Source organism: Crotalus tigris, unplaced genomic scaffold (assembly GCF_016545835.1).
Source record: "Crotalus tigris isolate CLP2741 ecotype Arizona unplaced genomic scaffold, ASM1654583v1 scf7180000018941.1685476, whole genome shotgun sequence".
NCBI classification, from domain to species: domain Eukaryota; kingdom Metazoa; phylum Chordata; class Lepidosauria; order Squamata; family Viperidae; genus Crotalus; species Crotalus tigris.
In genome coordinates, this window is record NW_024097285.1 from 876,411 (window position 1) to 897,374 (window position 20,964).

Below are 20,964 nucleotides of genomic sequence, written 5' to 3' on the forward strand. Positions count from 1 at the left end.
GTTAAGTGTGCAATGTTTGGCACAATTCTGCATGAGAGATAATAATGAGCCAAATCTGGAATGTATAATGTGGCTATATGCTAGGCAGGAAATAAGCAGCTGAGATTTCTGATTTTCAGCAAGACACCGAGAAATGTATAAAAATGAAAGAAAATAGACTGTATATTTCTCGTGTCAGAAAAAGCAAATGATAAAGTGAAAAGGCTTGAACTAAGCAATGTTTTGCAAAAATGTGGAATTGAAGATCAGTTGCTAGATAAATCAGTACATAAATACTGATATATAATGGAACTAAAACATGTGTGACAATAAATAGAATGCTTTGTGAAAAGTTCAAGAATGTCCAAGAAGACATAGATTTCAGATGGAGATTCAGAGGATTTTTTTTTTCAGATAATGATTCAGATAATTTTTTGAATGCATTATATGCAACATAAGCTAAATGCTTGTGACAAAAATGATAAACCTGTTTTTTTGAGACAGGTGTTTCCAAGAATACGTAACTGATGCCAAGATTAAGGAAGACATTTTTGTTGGTCCACAAATCAGATATGTCAACAATGGCAAGTGCTTTGAAGGTCTGTTAGTGGAGCCAGAGAAAATTGCCTGGAAAGCAATTCAAGGATGTCATTGAGAATTTTCTTGGCACCAATTTTCAGAGCACCAAACTACATCCGGCTGATTAACAAACTTCTTATACCATGAAGTGCAATGTGTCATTGACGATTCATTTTCTGCATTCACGCTTGAACTTCTTTCCCAAAAATCTAGATATAGTCAGTGATGAACATAGTGAAAAGTTTCACCAGGACATTGCCACAATGGAAAAACAGTAACGGGACAACTGGAATCCATCAATGTTGACTGACTATTGCTGGACACTACAGTGAGATGCATCAAACACCAAATACAAACTAAAATCAGCAGCAAAACATTTTTAGCTCTGTTGAATTCATGCAGCATTTTGAAAACTTTATGCAATTAAATATACTATAGTCATTAAAAGTTAATTTCATATTTCTTAAGATACCTACAGTATGTAACACAGACATTCTGAAATTATACTTGTGTTCAGTTTGAAAGAAACTGTCATACTCACTGAAAGTTTTTGAGAAAGAAATATTTCTGAAAAAAATTGTTGTCTGATGTAATTAAAGAGTATAATCAATACATCAGAATGTATGTAATGCTTGGGATCATTTCTGAAAAAAGACTCCATATCGTTTGGTAACATTATGTTTCACATATAAATTTATATGTAATCAAAGTTTATAAATTTGTTCTTAACTACAATACATTTTAGAGAAGTATTTCTTACTGAAATGAACATACCTGTTTTTCTTTGAGCTCTCATCCTTTCCTCTCTTAACTCCAAATATTCTTGTAATGAGAGTGCTAAAGAGAAGCGTAGATGAATTTCTCACCTAATATATTAAGAAACACAGCAAATATTAAGATATTTGTATTCAGTTTTTAATAGGCTTGTTTGTTAAATTTATATGCCACTCCATCTTATCCTGAAGAGCAACCCAAAGGACGGGTCAAGCCTGTCACCAGTTTGGAGTACTTTGTGCCCATAAGAGATATGAGTCCAGACCTCCTTGAATTCCGTTGACTCTTTATCAACCGCCAATTTGCCTTGACTGTTAATAGTTTAGATTCTTATAGTGAGCTAGCATGGATTAAACTTGTACTCTTTCGAACAACCTTGGTTCCTGATTTCTTGTGCCTGACATTCTTGATAAACAAGCAACACAGTAAGGATTCCCTAGTTTCTTCCTACTCCTAACACAACAGCATATTTTAAGAGACAAGGGGGAAGAAACCCACAAGCCCCTACACATTTTTAAGAATATCATTATCATCCACTTTCCTAGACAATGGATATCTAGAAAATGAGAGAGATGGGCTTTATCCCCATTTTTAATTAGAATCAGCATGTGGGAAAAGTAATATCACGTTGAATATATACTTACATTACAATACAAGATGCAATTTGCAACTCCCAAGCAGGGGAAGGGGGATTACTTAATCTGGACCAGTTATCAAGGCATACCCGATGATTCTCCTATCTTTGAGTACTATTCTTTAAATACGTACTAGATTACAGATGTACAATCTCCTGGCCTTCTGCAAAGGAATCCAAACTTGGTCCTGTGACCTTGCATGGGAGGCACAAAGAACCACACAACTATGAGGCTGGCTGGCCCCATGAGAAACCTTCCATCTGTATTAATTAATGCTAAATGCCCATTTTGAATTTTTTTACCTTCTTGAAATTTTATGTTATAATTTTAAGTTTTTAAACCTTAAATTAATTTTAATAATTTAATGTTAATTTTATACATTCTTTATATATTGATTATATTGTATATCAACCAGAGACCCTCTCTGAAGGAGATAGGCAGTTCAGAAATATGATGATTGATTGATGAGGGAGGGAGGGAGGGAGGAAGGAAGGAAGGAAGGAAGGAAGGAAGGAAGGAAGGAAGGAAGGAAGGAAGGAAGGAAGGAAGGAAGGAAGAAGCCTAATAAGAATAGTATACAGTTTTTTGTCCTGTGGGTTCTTAGCTATCTGAAGACATTTCCTGTTGTCTGATTTCTTTAGTTATTACACTGGATTTTGTAATATTTGGAGCATGGAGCTTTACCACAAAATATCATCTTTTATACAGAAATACATTATTTATATTTCGTTCTGTTTTATATTACAATTTTATCACTACTTTATAATACATCTGGGTAGATCTCTCTCAGGTTGCTCATTACAACTCATTGTGAATAGTAGAGATTAAATCTTTATAAAAGGGAATGGAGGTTTTTACATCAAAGTACATAAGTAATCCAGAATCACAAGCTTCTCTTTCCCTGTAGTTAAAAGATCAAAGTTTTGGGACCATCAAAAAAATGAAAAACTGTTTCTGATGCCCTGGAATGGTCTTCTGGCTTCTAATGTGTCATGAAGGTTTCAGATAAATTAACTTGTAAAAGTTCCTTTAAACCCTGTGGATTTATTTATTTTTTTTGTTTAATTCCAAATAAAATGGGGAAAATACACCAATTCAACTGAACGCTCAGCTGATAACTAGGGAAAATGTCAAGGCACTGATCAATCAAAGGACCTTGGGAGAAAAAATATGGATTTTTTTCCCATTTAAATAGCAAATCAAAGCAGTACAATTTTATTTCATTTTTTCTCAAATAAAACTCTATTGAATAAGAACTTCTCATCAGAATTTAAGAACCTTTTAGCAATACTACAAACATTTGGGGCAATGACAAAAGAAATCATATAGACGTTTTAAGTTTATAGTAAAGTACAATTAACTCATATTGGACCGGATATTCAAACTTCTTCACTGTTTACTCTAGGGCAGGTAGTACAAAATAAAACCAAACTATATGTTGCATTTATTTACTTTTGGGACTGTTGATTCAGCAATATTTGATTAGAATAAAATTCTAATATACATACAAGATTTTCCTGAAATAGTTTTCAAATCTGTCAATATCTCAGTTACTTGTAGTATCAATCAATATCTGATGTACTGTAAATGATACTATTTTAGATCTGACAAGAAAGCCACATTCTGTAGTTCAACTATGTAAAAGAAGACTTAATTGCTTAATATTGATAATGTGATTCTTTTACCCCTCAGATTGACAGGAGTAGTTTATAACTGGCCTTGGATAATTACTGTGGAGGTAAGTAACTAAATATAAAAAAGCAGATGTTAAAAGTTACAAACTGAACATAACTGAAGACAATAGCCTCATTCATTGAACAAATGCCCATGTATTGTTATCTATGCCAAAGCACCTGAAGGAAGGACAAGAAACAATGGATGGAAACTGATCAGAGAGAGAAGCAACCTAGAACTAAGGAGAAATTTCCTGACAGTTAAAACAATTAATCAGTGGAACAACCTGCCTCCAGAAGTTGTGAATACTCCAACATTGGAAGTTTTAAAGAAGAGACTGGACAGCCATTTGTCTGAAATGGTATAGGGTTTCCTGCCTGAGCAGGAGATTGGACTAGATGACCTCCAAGGTCCCTTTCAATTTTAGTAGTAGTAGTAGTAGTAGTAGTAGTAATAGTATTTGCCTCATCTGACAGTCAGTTTGCTCAATATAAAACATTGAAGGTAAATGATGCTACTAAAGGAGGTTGTCATGCAGGAATACAAACTAATTTGAGGGATAATCCACATGGAGCTCCATTTCCATCTGTCCTGTTTGCCATCGTTCGCTCCCTAGAGACTAAAATGGAAGATCTGTAACTTGAGCTGGCCACGAACAAGGAGTGTATATTGGAGGTGGTAACCCTTTGAGAGCTGTATGCAACAAAATTTCATTTTGATGTATGCCGATTGGTGTACTTTCAAAGTGACAATAAAGTTATTATTATTTATTATTATTATTATTATTATTAAATGCAATCAGTCCTTCAATAATTAAAGCAAGAATAGTTCTCCATTTCTGTATAGTGCTAAAAGCTAGGATATGCATATCTTGTTAACAAAATACATATTTAAGACCAATTTTAATTCATTGCCTTCTTCTCTCTATTCTGAAATAGGCATACTTCAAATCAAAATCAAGTTTCTCTATGAGAATGTTTAATTTTGTTCTCAAATTACAATCACCTTGAGATAATAGACTATCTAAATTGTCTTCAGATATGAAGGACATGTGCAAGAAAAGTACAACATGTTTTCAAGGTCTGGGCTCTCAAAGTTTGTTTTTTATATTAGCCTTTTTCATTTTAAATCATTTTACAGAAAAAAACAATTATATAAAATTCGGCTAGATGATACAGCTATCCAAAGTAGCCTACACTATCTAATGAAAAGACTGCTACATGGCAATAGTGTAATGCAAAACAAATTTGAATGTAAAAATTATATTAAAAGTATTTCTTCCTTTACAGGAATTTCTTGATATAATTAAGAAGGCAGCAAGTGCCTTCAGCTGTGCAAGATGTATAAGTTATTTGTAATCTTTGTCAATGACCTTATGGTTAAGAGTGCTGAAGAGGATATTGCTCGTTATTTTCTAAAATTTGTCCAGCAGTTCATATAAAATATTTAATCTCAATCCTCCTGAAAATAAGTACTGGATTGATTTCAGAAGTTCCACTTCCTTACGCCAATAGTAAAACAATAGAAACATTTATTTGCTCTAATAGTAAGACAATCCTTATGGCTGTGGAAAGATTTCCTTGAGGATATGTTTAAAGCAGTGGCATTTTCTGGTTAATTTTTATAACTGAATATATTTTATGTTTAGAACAGTCTCTGATTCTTTTATCAGATTTCTTATTTGACCGATAATCTGGGGGTTTTGTGTGTGTTAGGGTTAGGGTTAGGTTTATAAATCTCTTAATTGTAATTTCAGTTGTATGCATTTTCATCTTATTAATAGCTTATGGTAACGCACAACATTTATGACTATATTTTAATAACTCCCTAAAATATCTTGACATACTGATCCACTATATTTCCATCTGTTTTTAATAAATTGTTGACATTAGGGGTCTGATGCTTTCAGCAACCTATAGTGCATAATAGTCCCATATGAAGTAAATTGTAGAATAAAGATTGTGAATATATAAATAACGTGATCTCATTTAGACCATATATGAAAACATCTGGCCATGTAGTCTCCATATGAATGCCTGCAAGAACTCACTGGAGGTTCTATCCTGCACTTTCAGAGAACAGCATTCAAATCTAGCAAGGAAGAGACTACTCCCTTTCTCCATGGCCATACTGTATTTTTGTGTATGTTTAACGGTACAACCCCTTTCTGAATTAACTGAGAAAAACATAATCTGTTCATAGAAAAGATGTCACATTTCTTCTTGAACTGCCAGTTCATTTGCATTATTTTACATGCATAGAGAAGTAGGCAGCTCCTTTCTCTATGGACACAGAGCTATGTATAAGTAGTGTACATGTCTGGGAATATACAGAATATATGACACAGAGAAATGTTTATGGCCTGCATGCAACTTAATATGATTCTGAAATGCCAGTGAAACCAGTCAAAAAAATATTCTCTTATTTTAGACCAAGAGACTACACTGGCTACTATTACTATTTTAATCGGCTAAGTAACATTTGAAGATATAACAATTTTTTAAAAGTACCTGGATTTTAATTTCAACATATCACTTAGAAGCTGTATTCTATGTCATGAAATAATTTTTTTCAGTCAAATAAATGTTTAGCCTTTAGTATAAAAACCCTAAATAAAAATCAAATGAAAAGTTAGTGGATATAATAGCCAATTTTAGTGGTTTTACACGTTTCATAGCATGTGTCCTATGAAAGCAGGTTAGCTCTATACTCAGCATACCTTCTATCTAATTTATAAAAAATAATTAATTAAAAAAATCTGACATTATAAAGTTATAGAAAACCATAATCTCTGGTCTGGTCACCGTTAATACAATGCTTTCAAACTTAATATACTATAAGTAAAGGATCAACTTACTGCCCAGACAGAAGATGTAAAACCTAATATTGCTGCTTGCATTCCATCTGCCACATAAGGAATGATATGTTCACCTAAGCGGGTATCTTTGAATAAAGCTCTCAAGATATTTAATGCATGAACCTGGGGGGAGGAGTTAACATAAGAACTTTAGTTGAAATGTATCATAAAATTATGTATGCCAACTTTATTACAAAAAAAAAATCCAAATACAAATGGGGTATTAGTACAAATGGTACTAATCAGTACCCTCCTATATCTCACAATCATTCCACAAGACTTGTAATTTAAGGCCCTTGATATTTAGATTTGGCTCCTAAAAGTCTGCCTTCAATTTAATTAAAATTGGATAGAAGATGAGCAATTCTAAGCATAGAAGAAGGAATCATATCAAATTTAAATTCTGCTCACAGCCTCGTCCTCTGAATTAACAGAGAAAGAGACATAAAGATAGAGAGATGCATTACCTGAGAAATTATACTTGCGAGCCTATCTGAAGGTAAAGCCAAGTTTATCAAACTTTTCATGGTCATTTTTAGTAGACTTGCTTTACCTTTCTTTGGTTCTGAAGCTAATAAGGCCTGAAATAAAAAAAGAAATAAAATAAAATGATATAATATACATTTCTCACTTTTATTACATTTAAACATGACAACTTGGAAATTCCAAATATAAGCTTCAGGAGCAGCAAAAGAACATTTAAACATTTCAATCAAACAAAATGTAGAATTGTGATTTGCATTTTAGTGTTATGTTTATGCAGAATTCTCATGCAGTATCTTTTTAGGAAATTGAAGCAATTCGTTAAAAAATTCAAAAGTTCTTTAAATCTATTATATTTAGGACAAAGGAAATAGAAAATTGTACGGGAAAAATGTATCACCAACTCCATAAACGCTCATGTTGTTTACAGAGATTAATAATAAAATATAGCAATTAGAGACTGTTCAACATTTCAGCCATAAAAGTGGCATCAAAATAGTAATTGACTCAAATACTAAATGGAAAAACAAAGCTTGGAAGCAGCAGGCAAGTACACTATGAGAGAATCTACAAATTAGTCTTTGTGTATGTGTTCACATGTGCTTTACATTTCAGCATCTTTGATACTATTTTGTATCCTGTCTCATTTCAGAGAATAAGTTTCCAAAATCCATGAGCAAATAAAATGATAATAACCTAAGAGCAATTCTCCAATATAATTCTGAATTTCTTCTATCTTCAGTGTTATGATTATCTTTAAAACAGATTTGGAACTTAGAAAATGTAAGACTGATACAATGCTAAAGGGATCTTTTCTTTATTCTCTTTCTGCATACACTATACCAAATATGCTTCAGAAGGGCCGTCATCCTATAACAGCAGCTTTGCAGAAACACTCTCCTTTTGGACTCTGCAGTATATTTATATGAACATATGTGTTGGATTTAACTAAAGCGTGAGGGTTGAATATTAAAAGTATTTTCTCATCATGACCAGGCCTTTCTTCTAGATTCTTTGTTCTTTTATTTTATATTGTAGCATATATAGTATTTTGTATTTCATTTAATTTGCATTTCATTCTTTAGTCTCCATATAGCTTCCTCCTTCCGTTATGTATTCAAGATGGACAGTGATTAATATTTATATGTTACTTGTATGTAAGGGTGTAGGTCTATACATATGTTGTATATGAGAGGAAGCAACTAAATTTCATTTTAATGTGTGCCATTGTGCCCACAGGAAAAAATGACAATAAAGGTTATCTAATATAATCTAATCCATATAGATCACTTAAGTCCATAACTATAATTATCAGAATCAATTATAGTTTTGTGTTCTCTGAAGATTTTTTATACTTTATTTGTGTTTCAAAGATCTTTAATTTGAAGTGAATGGTATGTATGTAGTTATCAAGTTGTACATTGCTTAAATCCCCAGTAGAATTGTATTAGGCATTAGTCTTGAATTCAAGTCATTCTCCTAAATCATATTTGTAAACAATATGTAGGACTATAAAGCAAGTATAGTATTTGACAAAAGATGCCCATTTTGTGGGCAGAAAGATATAACTATATTTCATCTAAAATATTACTAATAACAATTCAAAGTTCTAACAGAATAAGAGAATTGGAAGAAATTCTAATACCATTAGATTAGAATCATCCAACCAAAAATTTCTTAGTATTTAACTAACAATACATTGTGATTCAGTCCAGAAACTGTGGTCATATCAAGATCAAATACATATGGTACCTGTATATAGAAAGGAATTCCAGCACTGCGTCTGGTGACACACAGTTTAGATGAAGGATTACTAGATTTAATTTCTTCCAGGACATTGTATAACCATTGCTGTGGCAATTTGTGTAAATCTTCATTATTACACCTATTAAGAGTAGGAAAACAAACCTATTAAGAGTAGGGAATGCTAGAAAGCAAAACTGAAGAAATGTGTTACAAAATGTTTAATATTTCGATGCAGAAGATCTAATATTTTGGAAGAATTGGATAAGTGAAGGAAAGTCATTAGTTTTCAAAAAGGATTATTTCAAATACACCAGACAAGAATTCCTTTGGCATTGCCCAACAGGATGTTTCTTATTTTTATAAATCTGCATTATTAAAGAGCATCAGGTGACAGCAATTTTGTCCCCACAGTTGCTATTCTCTTACAATACAATATATTTTCTTTAATAGCTAATTGGTAAAATCTAAAAATTCAGGACAGTGTATTTTGGAATGGCCAAATGTCATCCTTTCCTAATACAAGAGAAGAGAGTCCTTCATAACAAACTATGCTATAATATGCAGCAATACATAATCACACTGAAAATACGCCTTCATTCTGTAAAGTTTAACTGCTCCTATGTTTTCTTCCAATGGAAATCTTTCAACTGAGCATCTCTGGATTTCTCTTTTGTAATTTGTCATTTGTTTATTTACTTACAGAATATATATGGCTACCTATCTCATATAATGATCCTAGGTAGCTCATAACCATGAGTAAAAGCAGAGTTAAAACAAAACCACCATTCTCTCCCCACACCCAATACCAGAACAAACAGGCTCCCAGTTACATCCTCATGCTAGCCTAATCCTTGTGTGGGAAGATCCAGGTCTTCATGTTCATTATACATTTTCCTGTGTGCTTCCTAACGATTCCCCCAGTGTTTCTCAACTTTAATAAGATGTATGAACTTCAACTCCCAGAATTCCCATGTAAGTATACTAAATGGGAAATTCTGACGGTTAAAGTCCATGCATCTTAAAATTGCCAAGGATAAGAAATATTGCTTCCTGGATAACAACAGAACCTTAAAGAATTACAATGTTTTTCTTCCCCATCTTATATCACGCATAATCAAGGCAGTTTATAAATTTCTATTTATTTATTAAATGTATATGCCACCCATCTCACTATCCAAAGCTAATCTTCTTTTGTCTTAAGGGCTTCTACATACTTTTTCAAGGTTATTTATGCATTTCTCTACAATGTTGGACTTAGACTGTCTTCCTGAAAAATAGATTGTGGCAATAAATTAATTTTCTACAGAAAGTGGCAGCACTGCCTTATTACTGCCCTTTTCTAAGTTCCCCCAAACAGTTTGTATTACACACTTTTTGCTTTTTATCAATCTTTAACTTACTGGAGAGTACATGAATCAATAGACCTCTTGAAATACTAGAAAAACAGAAATATAATTTATATCTGTTCATGGGACTTATTACTCCTCTCTTACTATGGAAAGTAATCAAGACAGTACTTTGGCAGAAAAAATAGTAATAATTAAAATACAGTTATTTAAAAGAGCTTAAAATAGTGCTCCAACCTCAGTCAGAAGTTCTTTACATGTCAATATTCTGCCCAAATAAAATTTAAATTCCTGGAAGAAGCCATGGAAAAAAAATCCTGGTGATGAGTGTGGGACCAATAAAAGAGTGTTTGATTTAAGTCAGCAAATTGAAGAGGGAGAAGGTGAAAAATGAGCTATATTTTCTATGTTTCAATGTAGACTTTGACCCAAATCTATTATTTTTTCAGATATTTCTTCAAATATGGATGGGGAACCAGTTATTGATAAACTGTAAAACTCATAAATAGGCAGTACATATCATAATAACTAGACTAATGGGAGAAAGTAGCCAACACCATCTCAGGAACCAACCAACCATACACTAATAAGAAACGTCCATTAAGAAGTATTTTTTCTTGCCTTTATGCCTTATCTTTACACTACTAACATGAATAAAATTCATGAAAACTGATTTTTTTCAGATGGTCTTTGAAAAGTAATTATTGATGCCGTAATTAACAGTTTATTGCTTAATTTACTTTGAATATTGCTGTTCACAATGATTTATTCATCAACTAACTATGTTTTAAAATAAGATTTTGCAGATTATATAAATGAGTTCCTCATTAAATCTGATACGGGCTGGGACTCTTTTAATCTAGAAAGATACATGAGGAACTTCTCCTGGAGTTTAAATAAACCAGAGCTATGTGATATCAACTAACAACATTCTACTAACATTCCTGCTGAGTTCTCCTCTATCTTGAGACTTTAAATTTCAAATGTTTCTTTGAAAAAACTGCAGAAATGGCAACCAGAATTCCCAAAGAATGTAACATGAAAGAAAATACAACCAAGCTACCACACAGTTGAAAATAAGTTGCTGCACTTATCTTTGAACAAACATTTTAACTCCTGCTGAGATTAACAGAAAGACAAAAATATACTGGAATGAAATCTGACAGACCCCTAACATTGTAACATGGTAGTGCTTTGATAATGCCAGAAGTAATTTAATCTTGTTCAATTATCCATTAACTTCCACATTTTGGTGCAAGCAAAATTTTGGTTGTCCTGAAGTAATAAAAATATTAAGAACTATTGACTTTAAAAACAAAAAAAGACTACTCCCTTTAATTTGGCAACTGTGCAACACTCTAGACTGCCTCAAAAATTATTTCCATGGGAAATAACAAGTTTCCCTAAAAATCTTTAAAAATAACATGCTAGCCAAGCATGACTTTACCCAACTTAAGAGTCCAAGCCCATATCAGATTTAATAAGCAACTTGTTTATATAATCTGCAAAACCTCTCTTGAAAACATAGTTTGCTGATGTATAAATCGTTGTGTGGTTCCAATTCAAGAAATACTCATTGTGGTTTCTCAGACTATTTTAACTAGCAAGCGGAAAATTCAGTCGCCTACATATTCGAAATACTTTCTCTGATCATTTTCAATGAATACAATAAATGTTCCACACAATCTACATCCTTCCACCCCACCCAAGTATAGCAGGCTAAAAATAATTTAGTAGACTCCTTGCTTCAACTTAAACTTTGCTGTGTACCGTAATTATTTGAAATATAATGGTACATATTGAAATTACATTTGAATTACAAATTCAAATTACATTTGAAATATACTGGTTAACCAAAGAAATATCAAAGTCTAATTCTATTCTACACCAACAATAATCTCCTTCTGCAATACCTCACTGATATATTTAACTTTATATCCTCTAACACTATCTCCCCCTTAGAAAACTATCAGAGTGAATCTTGCACAAAGTATGGTACAAAAACACAAATGTCCCCTAATTGCATCTTGAGCCAAGAAATAAACATATGCAGACAAACTCTGCACCAAGTGGAAGATCAAACAGGTTGCTGACAAACCTAGCAGACAACTCTGTCTCCCTAAAAGTAGAAAACATAACTAGGGGATCAACCATATTGGACTTAATTCTCACTAACAGAGATGAATTGATAGAAGGTGTTGAAGTCACAGGTATCTTGGGAGGGGGGAGTGATCATGCAATATTGGAATTCAACATTATGGAACACAAGCAATAGAACAAAGTCAAACTAGAATCGTAGACTTTAAGAGAGCTAATTTCAATAAACTTAGAGCTTGGGAAGGATTCTATGGATTGAGAATCCTCAAGAGGAAAACAACTCAAGAAGCTTGGGAAACTTTGAAAACTAAGATTATAAAAGCCCAGTCAGTCTAGCACAATATCAATGAAGAAGAAAAATAACAACTCTCAAAAGAAACCAACATGGCTGCATAAAGAACTCTCTGATAAATTGAAAGACAAAAAGGGCAAGTATAAAAAGTGGAAAGAGGGGCACATAACTAAGGCAGAATATCAACAAATAGCCCGAGCTCACAAAGATGAAGTGAGGAAAGCTAAGGCTCAAAATGAACTAAGGCTTCTGCCAAAAGTCAAAAATAACAAAAAAAGCTTCTTTCAACAAGTAAAAAACAAGAAAAAAGTGAAGGAAACAATTGGTCCATTAATGGGAGAAAGTGGCAAGAAGGTGACAAGCAACAGGGAGAAAGCAGAACTGCTTAACTTGTTTTTGCATCTGTCTTTACACAAAAGGAAAAAACAATCCAACCTATCAAAAACTGTACCATAAAAACAGATTAGGAATACAAGTCATAATAGGCAAGAAAATGGGAAGTAATAATAATAATAATAATAGTAGTAGTAGTAAAGTTGGAAGGGACCTTGGAGGTCATCTAGTCCAACCCTCTGCTCAGGCAGGAAACCCTATACCATTTCGGACAAATGGCTATCCAGTCTCTTCTTAAAAACTTCCAGTGTTGAAGCATTCACTACTTCTGGAGGCAGGTTGTTCCACTGGTTAATTGTTCTCACTGTCAGGAAGTTTCTCCTTAGTTCTAGGCTGCTTCTCTCCTTGATTAGTTTCCACCATTGCTTCTTGTCCTGCCTTCAGGCGCTTTGGAAAATAGCTTGACTCCCTCTTCTTTGTGGCAGCCCCTGAGATATTGGAACACTGCTATCATGTCCCCCCTCGTCCTTCTCTTCATTAAACTAGACATACCCAAATCCAGCAGCCGTTCCTTATATGCTTTAGCCTCCAGTCCCCTAATCATCTTTGTTGCTCTTCTCTGTACTCTTTCTAGAGTCTCAACATCTTTTTTATATCGCATGACCAAAACTGGATGCAGTATTCCAAGTGTGGCCTTACCAAGGCATTGTAAAATGGTATTAACACTTCACGTGATTCTATCCCTCTGTTAATGCAGCCTAACACTGTGTTGACCTTTTTGGCAGCTGCAGCACACTGCTGGCTCATATTTAGGTGATTGTCTACTAGGACTCCAAGGTCCCTCTCACAGTTACTATTATTGAGCAAGGTGCCACCTATGCTGTACTTGTGCATTTGGTTTTTCTTGCCTAAATGTAGAACCTTGCTTTTTTCACAATTGAATTTCATTTTGTTAGATAGTGCCCAGTGTTCAAGCCTGTCCAGATCCTTCTGTATCTTAAGCCTGTCTTCTGGAGTATTGGCTATTCCTGCCAGCTTGGTGTCGTCTGCAAATTTGATGAAATCCCTATCTATCCCCTCGTCCAAATCGTTGATGAAGATGTTGAAGAGCACTGGGCCCAGAACAGAGTAGATGCGGTTCCATTGAGGACCACTCACTGAGTACGGCCGGTCAGCCAGCTACGGATCCATCTGGTGGTGATGCTGTCTAACCCATATTTTTCTATCTTATCAAGTAGTAGGTTGTGATCTACTTTATCAAATGCCTTACTGAAGTCCAAGTAAATTATATCCACAGCATTCCTCTGATCCACTAATTTTGTCACTTGGTCAAAGAATGCAATAAGATTTGTCTGGCATGATCTATTTTTAACAAACCCATGTTGGCTTTTAATAATGACTTTATTTCGTTCGTTGATTCGTTGTTTATCTTTTCCAGAATCTTCCCAGGTATTGAGGTCAGGCTGATAGGTCTGTAATTTCCTGGGTCCATTTTTTTTCCTTTTTGAGGATGGGAACTACATCAGCTCTTTTCCAGTCCTCTGGTAGTTCCCGTGCTCCAGGATCTTTGAAAAATATAGTTCAGTGGTTCTGAGATCACATCTGCCAGTTCCTTGAGAACCATGGGGTGTAACCCATCTGGTCCTGTGATTTGAACTCGTTTAGGCTGGACACGTGCTCACTTACCATTTTCTTGCCTATCTTAACTTGTATTTCTATTCTGTTTTTTATGGCACTATTTTTGATAGGTTGGTCTGTTTTTTCCCTTTGTGTAAAGACAGATGCAAAAAACGAGTTAAATAGATCTACTTTCTCCCTGTTGCTTGTCACCTTCTTGCCATTTTCACTCAGTAATGGACCAATCATTTCCTTCACTTTTTTCTTGTTTTTTACATGTTGAAAGAAGCTTTTTTTGTTATTTTTGACTTTGGTCGCAAGCCTTAGTTCATTTTGAGCCTTGGCTTTCCTCACTTCATCTTTGCAGGCTCGGGCTGTTTGCTGATATTCTGCCTTAGTTATGTGCCGCTCTTTCCACTTTCTATACTTGTCCTTTTTATCTTTCAATTTGTCAGAGTTCTTTATGCAGCCATGCTGGTTTCTTTTGAGAGTTGTTATTTTTCTTCTTCACTGATATTGTGCTAGACCAGGGGTAGGCAACCTCGGCTCTTTTATGACTCGTGGACTTCAACTCCCAGAATTCCTGAGCCAGCATGGCTCAGCTTGGAAACCTCTCCGTTTCCCCTCAGCACGGCTGGCTCAGGAATTCTGGGAGTTGAAGTCCACGAGTCATAAAAGAGCCGAGGTTGCCTACCCCTGTGCTAGACTGTGCTTTTATTATCTCATTTTTCAAAATTTCCCAAGCTTCTTGAATTGTTTTCCCCTTGAGGATTCTCATCCATTGAATTCTTCCCAAGCCCTCTCTAAGTTTATTGAAATTAGCTCTCTTGAAGTCCAAGATTCTAGTTTGATTGTGTTCTATTGCTTGTGCTTCCATAATGTTGAATTCTAATATTGCATGATCACTTCCTCCCAGGGTTCCTATGGCTTCAACACCTTCTATCATTTCATCTCTGTTAGTGAGAATTAGATCCAAAATGGCTAATCCCCGAGTTCCCTTCTCTACTTTTGGGGAGAGAAAGTTGTCTGCTAGGTTTGCCAGGAACCTGTTTGATCTTCCACTTGGTGCAGAGTTTGTCTCTCAGTTGATATCAGGGTAGTTAAAGTCCCCCATTACTATTGTGATGTGCTTCCTACATACCTTAGTTAGCTGACTAGCAAAAAGTTCATCTAGTTCCTCTGTTTGTTTGGGTGGTCTGTAGTATATACCTATGACAATGTCATTCTTCCCCCTTTTATACTGATCCAATATATTGACCTGTTCACCCTGGAGGAGTTCAAATTACCAGGACCAGATGGATTACACCCCAAGGTTCTCAAGGAACTGGCAGATGTGATCTCAGAACCATTGAACTATATCTTCCAAAGATCCTGGAGCAGCAAGGAACTACCAGGGGACTGGAAAAGAGCTGATGTAGTTCCCATCTTCAAAAAAGGGAAAAAATAGATCCAGGAAACTACGGATCTATCACCCTGACCTCAATAGCTGGGAAGATTCTGGAAAAGATAAACAAGCAATGAATCAGCGAACACCTAGAGGCAAACAAAGTCATAACTAAAAGCCAACATGGGTTTGTCAAAAACAGATGATGCCAGGCAAATTTTATTGTATTCTTTGACAAAGTGACAAATTTAATGGACCAGAGGAATGCTATGGATATAATTTACTTGGACTTGAGTAAGGCATTGATTAAGTAGACCACAACCTACTACTTGATGAGATAGAAAAATGTGGGTTAGACAGCATCACCACCAGATGGATTCATAGGTTTACCAACCACACTCAACATGTAGTCTACATGGAGCGAAGTATGCACTGGGGTACCTCAAGGCTGTTTTAGGACCATACCCTTCAACATCCTCATCAATGATTTACATGAGGGGATAGAACTCATCAAATTTGCAGACAACACCACACTGGCAGCAATAGGCAACACTCCAGAAGATAGGCTTAAGATATAGAAGGATCTTGACAGACTTGAACATTGGGTGCTTTCTAGCAAAATGAAATTCAATAGTGAAAAAGTAAGGTTCTACATTTAGGCAAGAAAACCAAATGCACAGGTATAGTATAGGTGGTACCTGGCTCAATAATAGTAACTGTGAGAGGAATCATGGAGTCCTAGTGGACAATCACTTAAATATGAGCCAGCAGTGTGCTGCAGCTGCCAAAAAAAGAAACACAGTTCTAGGCTGCATTAACAGAGAGATAAAATCAAGATTACATGAAGTGTTAATACCACTTTATAACGGTGAAATTGACCGGTTATATGAAGCCCTACAGCACCTTATAGAATCAACACCAAAAAATGATGTCCTTATCATCATGGGGGTTTGGAATGCTAAAGTAGGAAGCCAAAATATAATTGGAATAACAGGCAAGTTTGGCCTTGGAGTACAAAATAAAGCAGGGCACAGGCTGATAGAATTTTGTCAAGAGAATACGATGGTCATAGCAAACACTCTTTTCCAACAACCCAAGAGACGGCTATACACATGGACATCACCAGACGGTCAACACAGAAATCAGATTGACCATGTGCTCTGCAGCCAAAGATGGAGAAGCTCTATATAGTCAGACCAGGAGCTGACTGTGCTCAGATCATGAGCTTCTCGTTGCAAAATTTAGGCTTAAATTGAAGAAAGTAGGGAAAAACACTAGGCCACTCAGGTATGAACTAAATCATATCCCTGATAAATATACAGTAGAAGTGACAAATAGATTTAAGGAATTAGATCTGATAGACAGAGTGCCTGAAAAACTATGGTTGGAGGCTTGCAACATTGTACAAAAGGTAGCAACTAAAACCATCCCAAAGAAAAAGAAATGCAAGAACCCAAAATGGCTTTCTGAGGAAGCTTTGCAAATAGCTGAGGAAAGAAGGGAAGCGAAAGGCAAGGGAGAAAAAGAAAGATACACCCAATTGAATGCAGAATTCCAGAGAAAAGCGAGAAGAGATAGGAATGCCCTCTTAAATGAACAGTGCAAACAAATAGAAGAAAACAATAGAATAGGGAGAACCAGAGATCTCTTCAAGAAAATTAGAGATATGAAGGGAACATTTCATGCAAAGATGGGCATGATAAAGGACCAAAATGGCAGGGACCTAACAGTGGCAGAAGAGATTAAGAAGAGATGGCAAAATTACACAGAAGAACTATATAAGAATGAGCTTAGCGTCCCTGATAACCACGATGGGGTGATCACTGACCTCGAGCCTGACATCCTAGAATGTGAAGTGAAATGGGCCTTAGAAAATCTGAGCAACAACAAAGCTAGTGGAGGTGACAGTATTCCAGCTGAGCTATTCAAAATCTTAAAAGACGATGCAGTAAAAGTGCTATACTCAATTTGCCAGCAAATTTGGAAAACTCAACAGTGGCCACAGGACTGGAAAAGGTCCGTTTACATTCCAATTCCAAAGAAAGGCAATGCCAAAGAATGTTCAAACTATCACACCATTGCACTCATTTCACATGCAAGTAAAATTGTGCTTAAAATCTTACAAGCTAGACTCCAGCAGTATGTGGATCGAGAACTACCAGAAGTACAGGCAGGATTTCGAAGAGGCAGAGGAACTAGAGATCAAATTGCCAACATACGCTGAATCATGGAGAAAACTAGGAGTTCCAGAAAAACATCTACTTCTGCTTCATTGACTATGCTAAAGCTTTTGATTCTGTGGATCACAACAAATTGTGGCAAGTTCTTAAGAAGATGGGAGTACCAGACCATCTTATTTGTCTCTTGAAAAACCTATATGCGGGTCAAGAAGCAACAGTGAGAACTGGACACGGAACCACAGATTGGTTCAAAATTGGGAAAGTAGTCCGGCAAGGCTGTATTCTGTCACCATGCCTATTTAACTTATATGCAGAGCATATGGGAAAGGCAGGGCTAGATGATCAAAAGTTGGAATTAAGATTGCCGGGAGAAATATCAACAACCTAAGATATGCAGATGTTATCACTCTAATGGCAGAAAGTGAAGAGGAGCTAAAGAGCCTCTTGATGCGGGTAAAGAAGGAGAGTGCAAAAATTGGCTTGAAACTCAACATTAAGAAAACCAAGATCATGGCATCCGGCCCTCTCAATTCCTGGCAAATAGATGGGGAAGAAATGGAGGTAGTGACAGATTTTATTTTCCTGGGCTCCAAGATCACCACAGATAGGGACTGCAGCCAAGAAATTAAAAGACGCTTGCTCCTGGGGAGGAAAGCTATGGCAAATCTAGACAGCATACTAAAAAGCAGAGACATCACCCTGCCAACAAAAGTACATATAGTCAAGGCCATGGTTTTCCCAGTTGCAATGTATGGCTGTGAAAGCGGGACCATAAGAAAGGCTGAGCGCAAAAGAATTGAGGCCTTTGAACTATGGTGCTGGAGAAGACTCCTGTGAGTTCCCTGGACTGCAAAGCGATCAAACCAGTCAGTCCTAGAGGAGATCAACCCTGACTGCTCTTTAGAAGGCCAGATCCTGAAGTTGAAACTCAAGTACTTTGGCCACCTAATAAGAAAGAAGGACTAACTGGAGAAGAGTCTAATGCTGGGAAAGAGTGAGGGCAATAGAAGAAAGGGACGACAGAGAATGAGGTGGATGGATGGAGTCACTGAAGCAGTAGGCGTGAGCTTAAAGGGACTCCAGAAGATAGTAGAAGACAGAAAGGCCTGGAGGAACATTGTCCATAGAGTCGCGATGGGTCGGACACAACTTCACAACTAACAACAACAAAAGGCTACACTTGGAATATTGCATCCAGTTTGGGTTGCCAGATATAAAAAAGATCTTGAGACTCTAGAAAGAGTGCAGAGAAGAGTAACAAAGATGATTAGGGGACTGGAGGCTAAAACATATAAAGAATGGTTGCTGGAATTGGGTATGTCTAGTTTAATGAAAAGAAGGACTAGGGGTGACATGATAGGGGCTGCTACAAAGAAGAGGGAATCAACCTCTTCTCCAAGCACCTGAAGGGAGGACAAGAAGCAATGAATGGAAAATAATCAAAGAGAGAAGCAATCTAAAACTGAGAAATTTCCTGACAGTTAGAAATTAATCAGTGGAACAACTTGCCTTTAAAAATTATGAATGCAACACTGGAAGTTTAAGAAGAGATTGAACAACAATTTGTCTGAAATAATATAAGGTTTCCTGCTTAAGCAAGGGATTGGACTAGAACAGGGGTGTCAAACTGCCGGCCCTTGGGCCGGATGCATTATGCGGAAACCATGCCCACCCCACTGCCGGCAATGGAAAAAAAGTTGTGATACGTTGCGACACGTCACATGACGTTGCGACCTCCAAGGTCTCTTCCAACTCTGTTATTCTGTTATTCTGTTCTGTTCTATCTCCAGCTCCACTTCCTGAAAGAGCAAATTTATAACAGGGGTTTTTGATCATTAGCTATCCCTGATTGCTAAGTTGCAGTGGTGACAAAGAGAACATTTATTTTATTTATTTACAAACATAGTTATATGTTTTTTTGTGTTATATCTGTTACACTATTCCAGTGTGGCTAAGGTGAGATTATCTTGGAAGATATAACTCAGTGGTTCTCAACCTGTGGGTCAGGACCCCATTTGGGGTCGAACGACCATTTCACGGGAGTCGCCAAACAAGGCTGTCCGCCATTTTTTCCCCCTTTTCTTTGGCCATGCCCCTGGCACCCGGTGATGTATAAGTGGTTTGGGGTCACCACAACATGGGGAACTGTATTATGAGGTCGCGGCATTAGAAAGGTTGAGAACCACTGATATAACTGATGTAAAATGTGATATTAAGGTATTAAATTTAATTCACAACGGAGTTAAAATCTGTCCCTTACAGATATATTTTTGGCTTTCAATGTATACAGAAAGACCACTTGCTTTTTGCTTTAATTATCATTTATTTTTTCACTTACTATAAGTTGAAGACCACAGAGTTCAAAATGGCTCTGAGTGATTTGCAACAAGCAACAAAAGCATTAAAATAAAATCATAGTATTTGAAACAACATTTCCTAATAGCTCTTTGTTCTCAGATGAGGACTATCTTCAAAGTCTTTGGAAGCACAACAATGGGGGAACAGTCTAGATATCAGGGAACAATTGGTTCCATGGGAGAAAAGCCATCTCTCTGAAGGCTTGGCTGATTCTATAGATGACATTTACCTTGGAGAAAATTCAAGGTGAGGAGGTACTTTGGTTAAAGAAGACATTATTTGGTGCAGGTAAAATGCACCAAAATTTGTCCTCAAAATTTCTGCAAAAAGGACAATAAATCCAGATAAGCAATGGCTACTTTCAGATAAGTATTAAAAATAAAGGAGTTCATAACAGATAGAACACTTTACCTTGAGAATACTTCAGTAAGTTTTATAAAGCCAGCATAAGCTAGCTCAAATGCTCCTCTATGTCTTGACTTTAAGAGATGATTCTTGAAATATTCCCCAATATCTTTTACCTGGCATGGTGGAAGAAAGAGAAAAATGTATGCCATGTATACAGAAACACTTTTGACGAATGAACTATGAATACAGGTAAATGATTAATCATACATACATACATACATA

General features: G+C 35.8%; 1 protein-coding gene across 9 annotated transcripts in view; it reads right to left on the reverse strand.

Moving 5' to 3' along the window:
* The window catches only part of THADA (THADA armadillo repeat containing), a 136,536-nt gene that overhangs the window by 76,358 nt on the left and 39,214 nt on the right, over positions 1 to 20,964 (reverse strand). For 6 of the 9 annotated variants that reach the window (XM_039357750.1, XM_039357749.1, XM_039357747.1 and 3 more), the window contains 5 exons: positions 20,746 to 20,855; positions 8,734 to 8,866; positions 6,966 to 7,079; positions 6,499 to 6,621; positions 1,333 to 1,424 (listed from right to left, as the gene is read on the reverse strand). In XM_039357750.1, the coding sequence (XP_039213684.1) occupies positions 1,333 to 1,424; positions 6,499 to 6,621; positions 6,966 to 7,079; positions 8,734 to 8,866; positions 20,746 to 20,855 (572 nt within the window). Of the gene's footprint in view, positions 1 to 1,332; positions 1,425 to 4,352; positions 6,250 to 6,498; positions 6,622 to 6,965; positions 7,080 to 8,733; positions 8,867 to 20,745; positions 20,856 to 20,964 lie in introns of those variants that run through there. The other 3 variants (XM_039357754.1, XM_039357755.1, XR_005558474.1) reach the window with 3 other exon arrangements.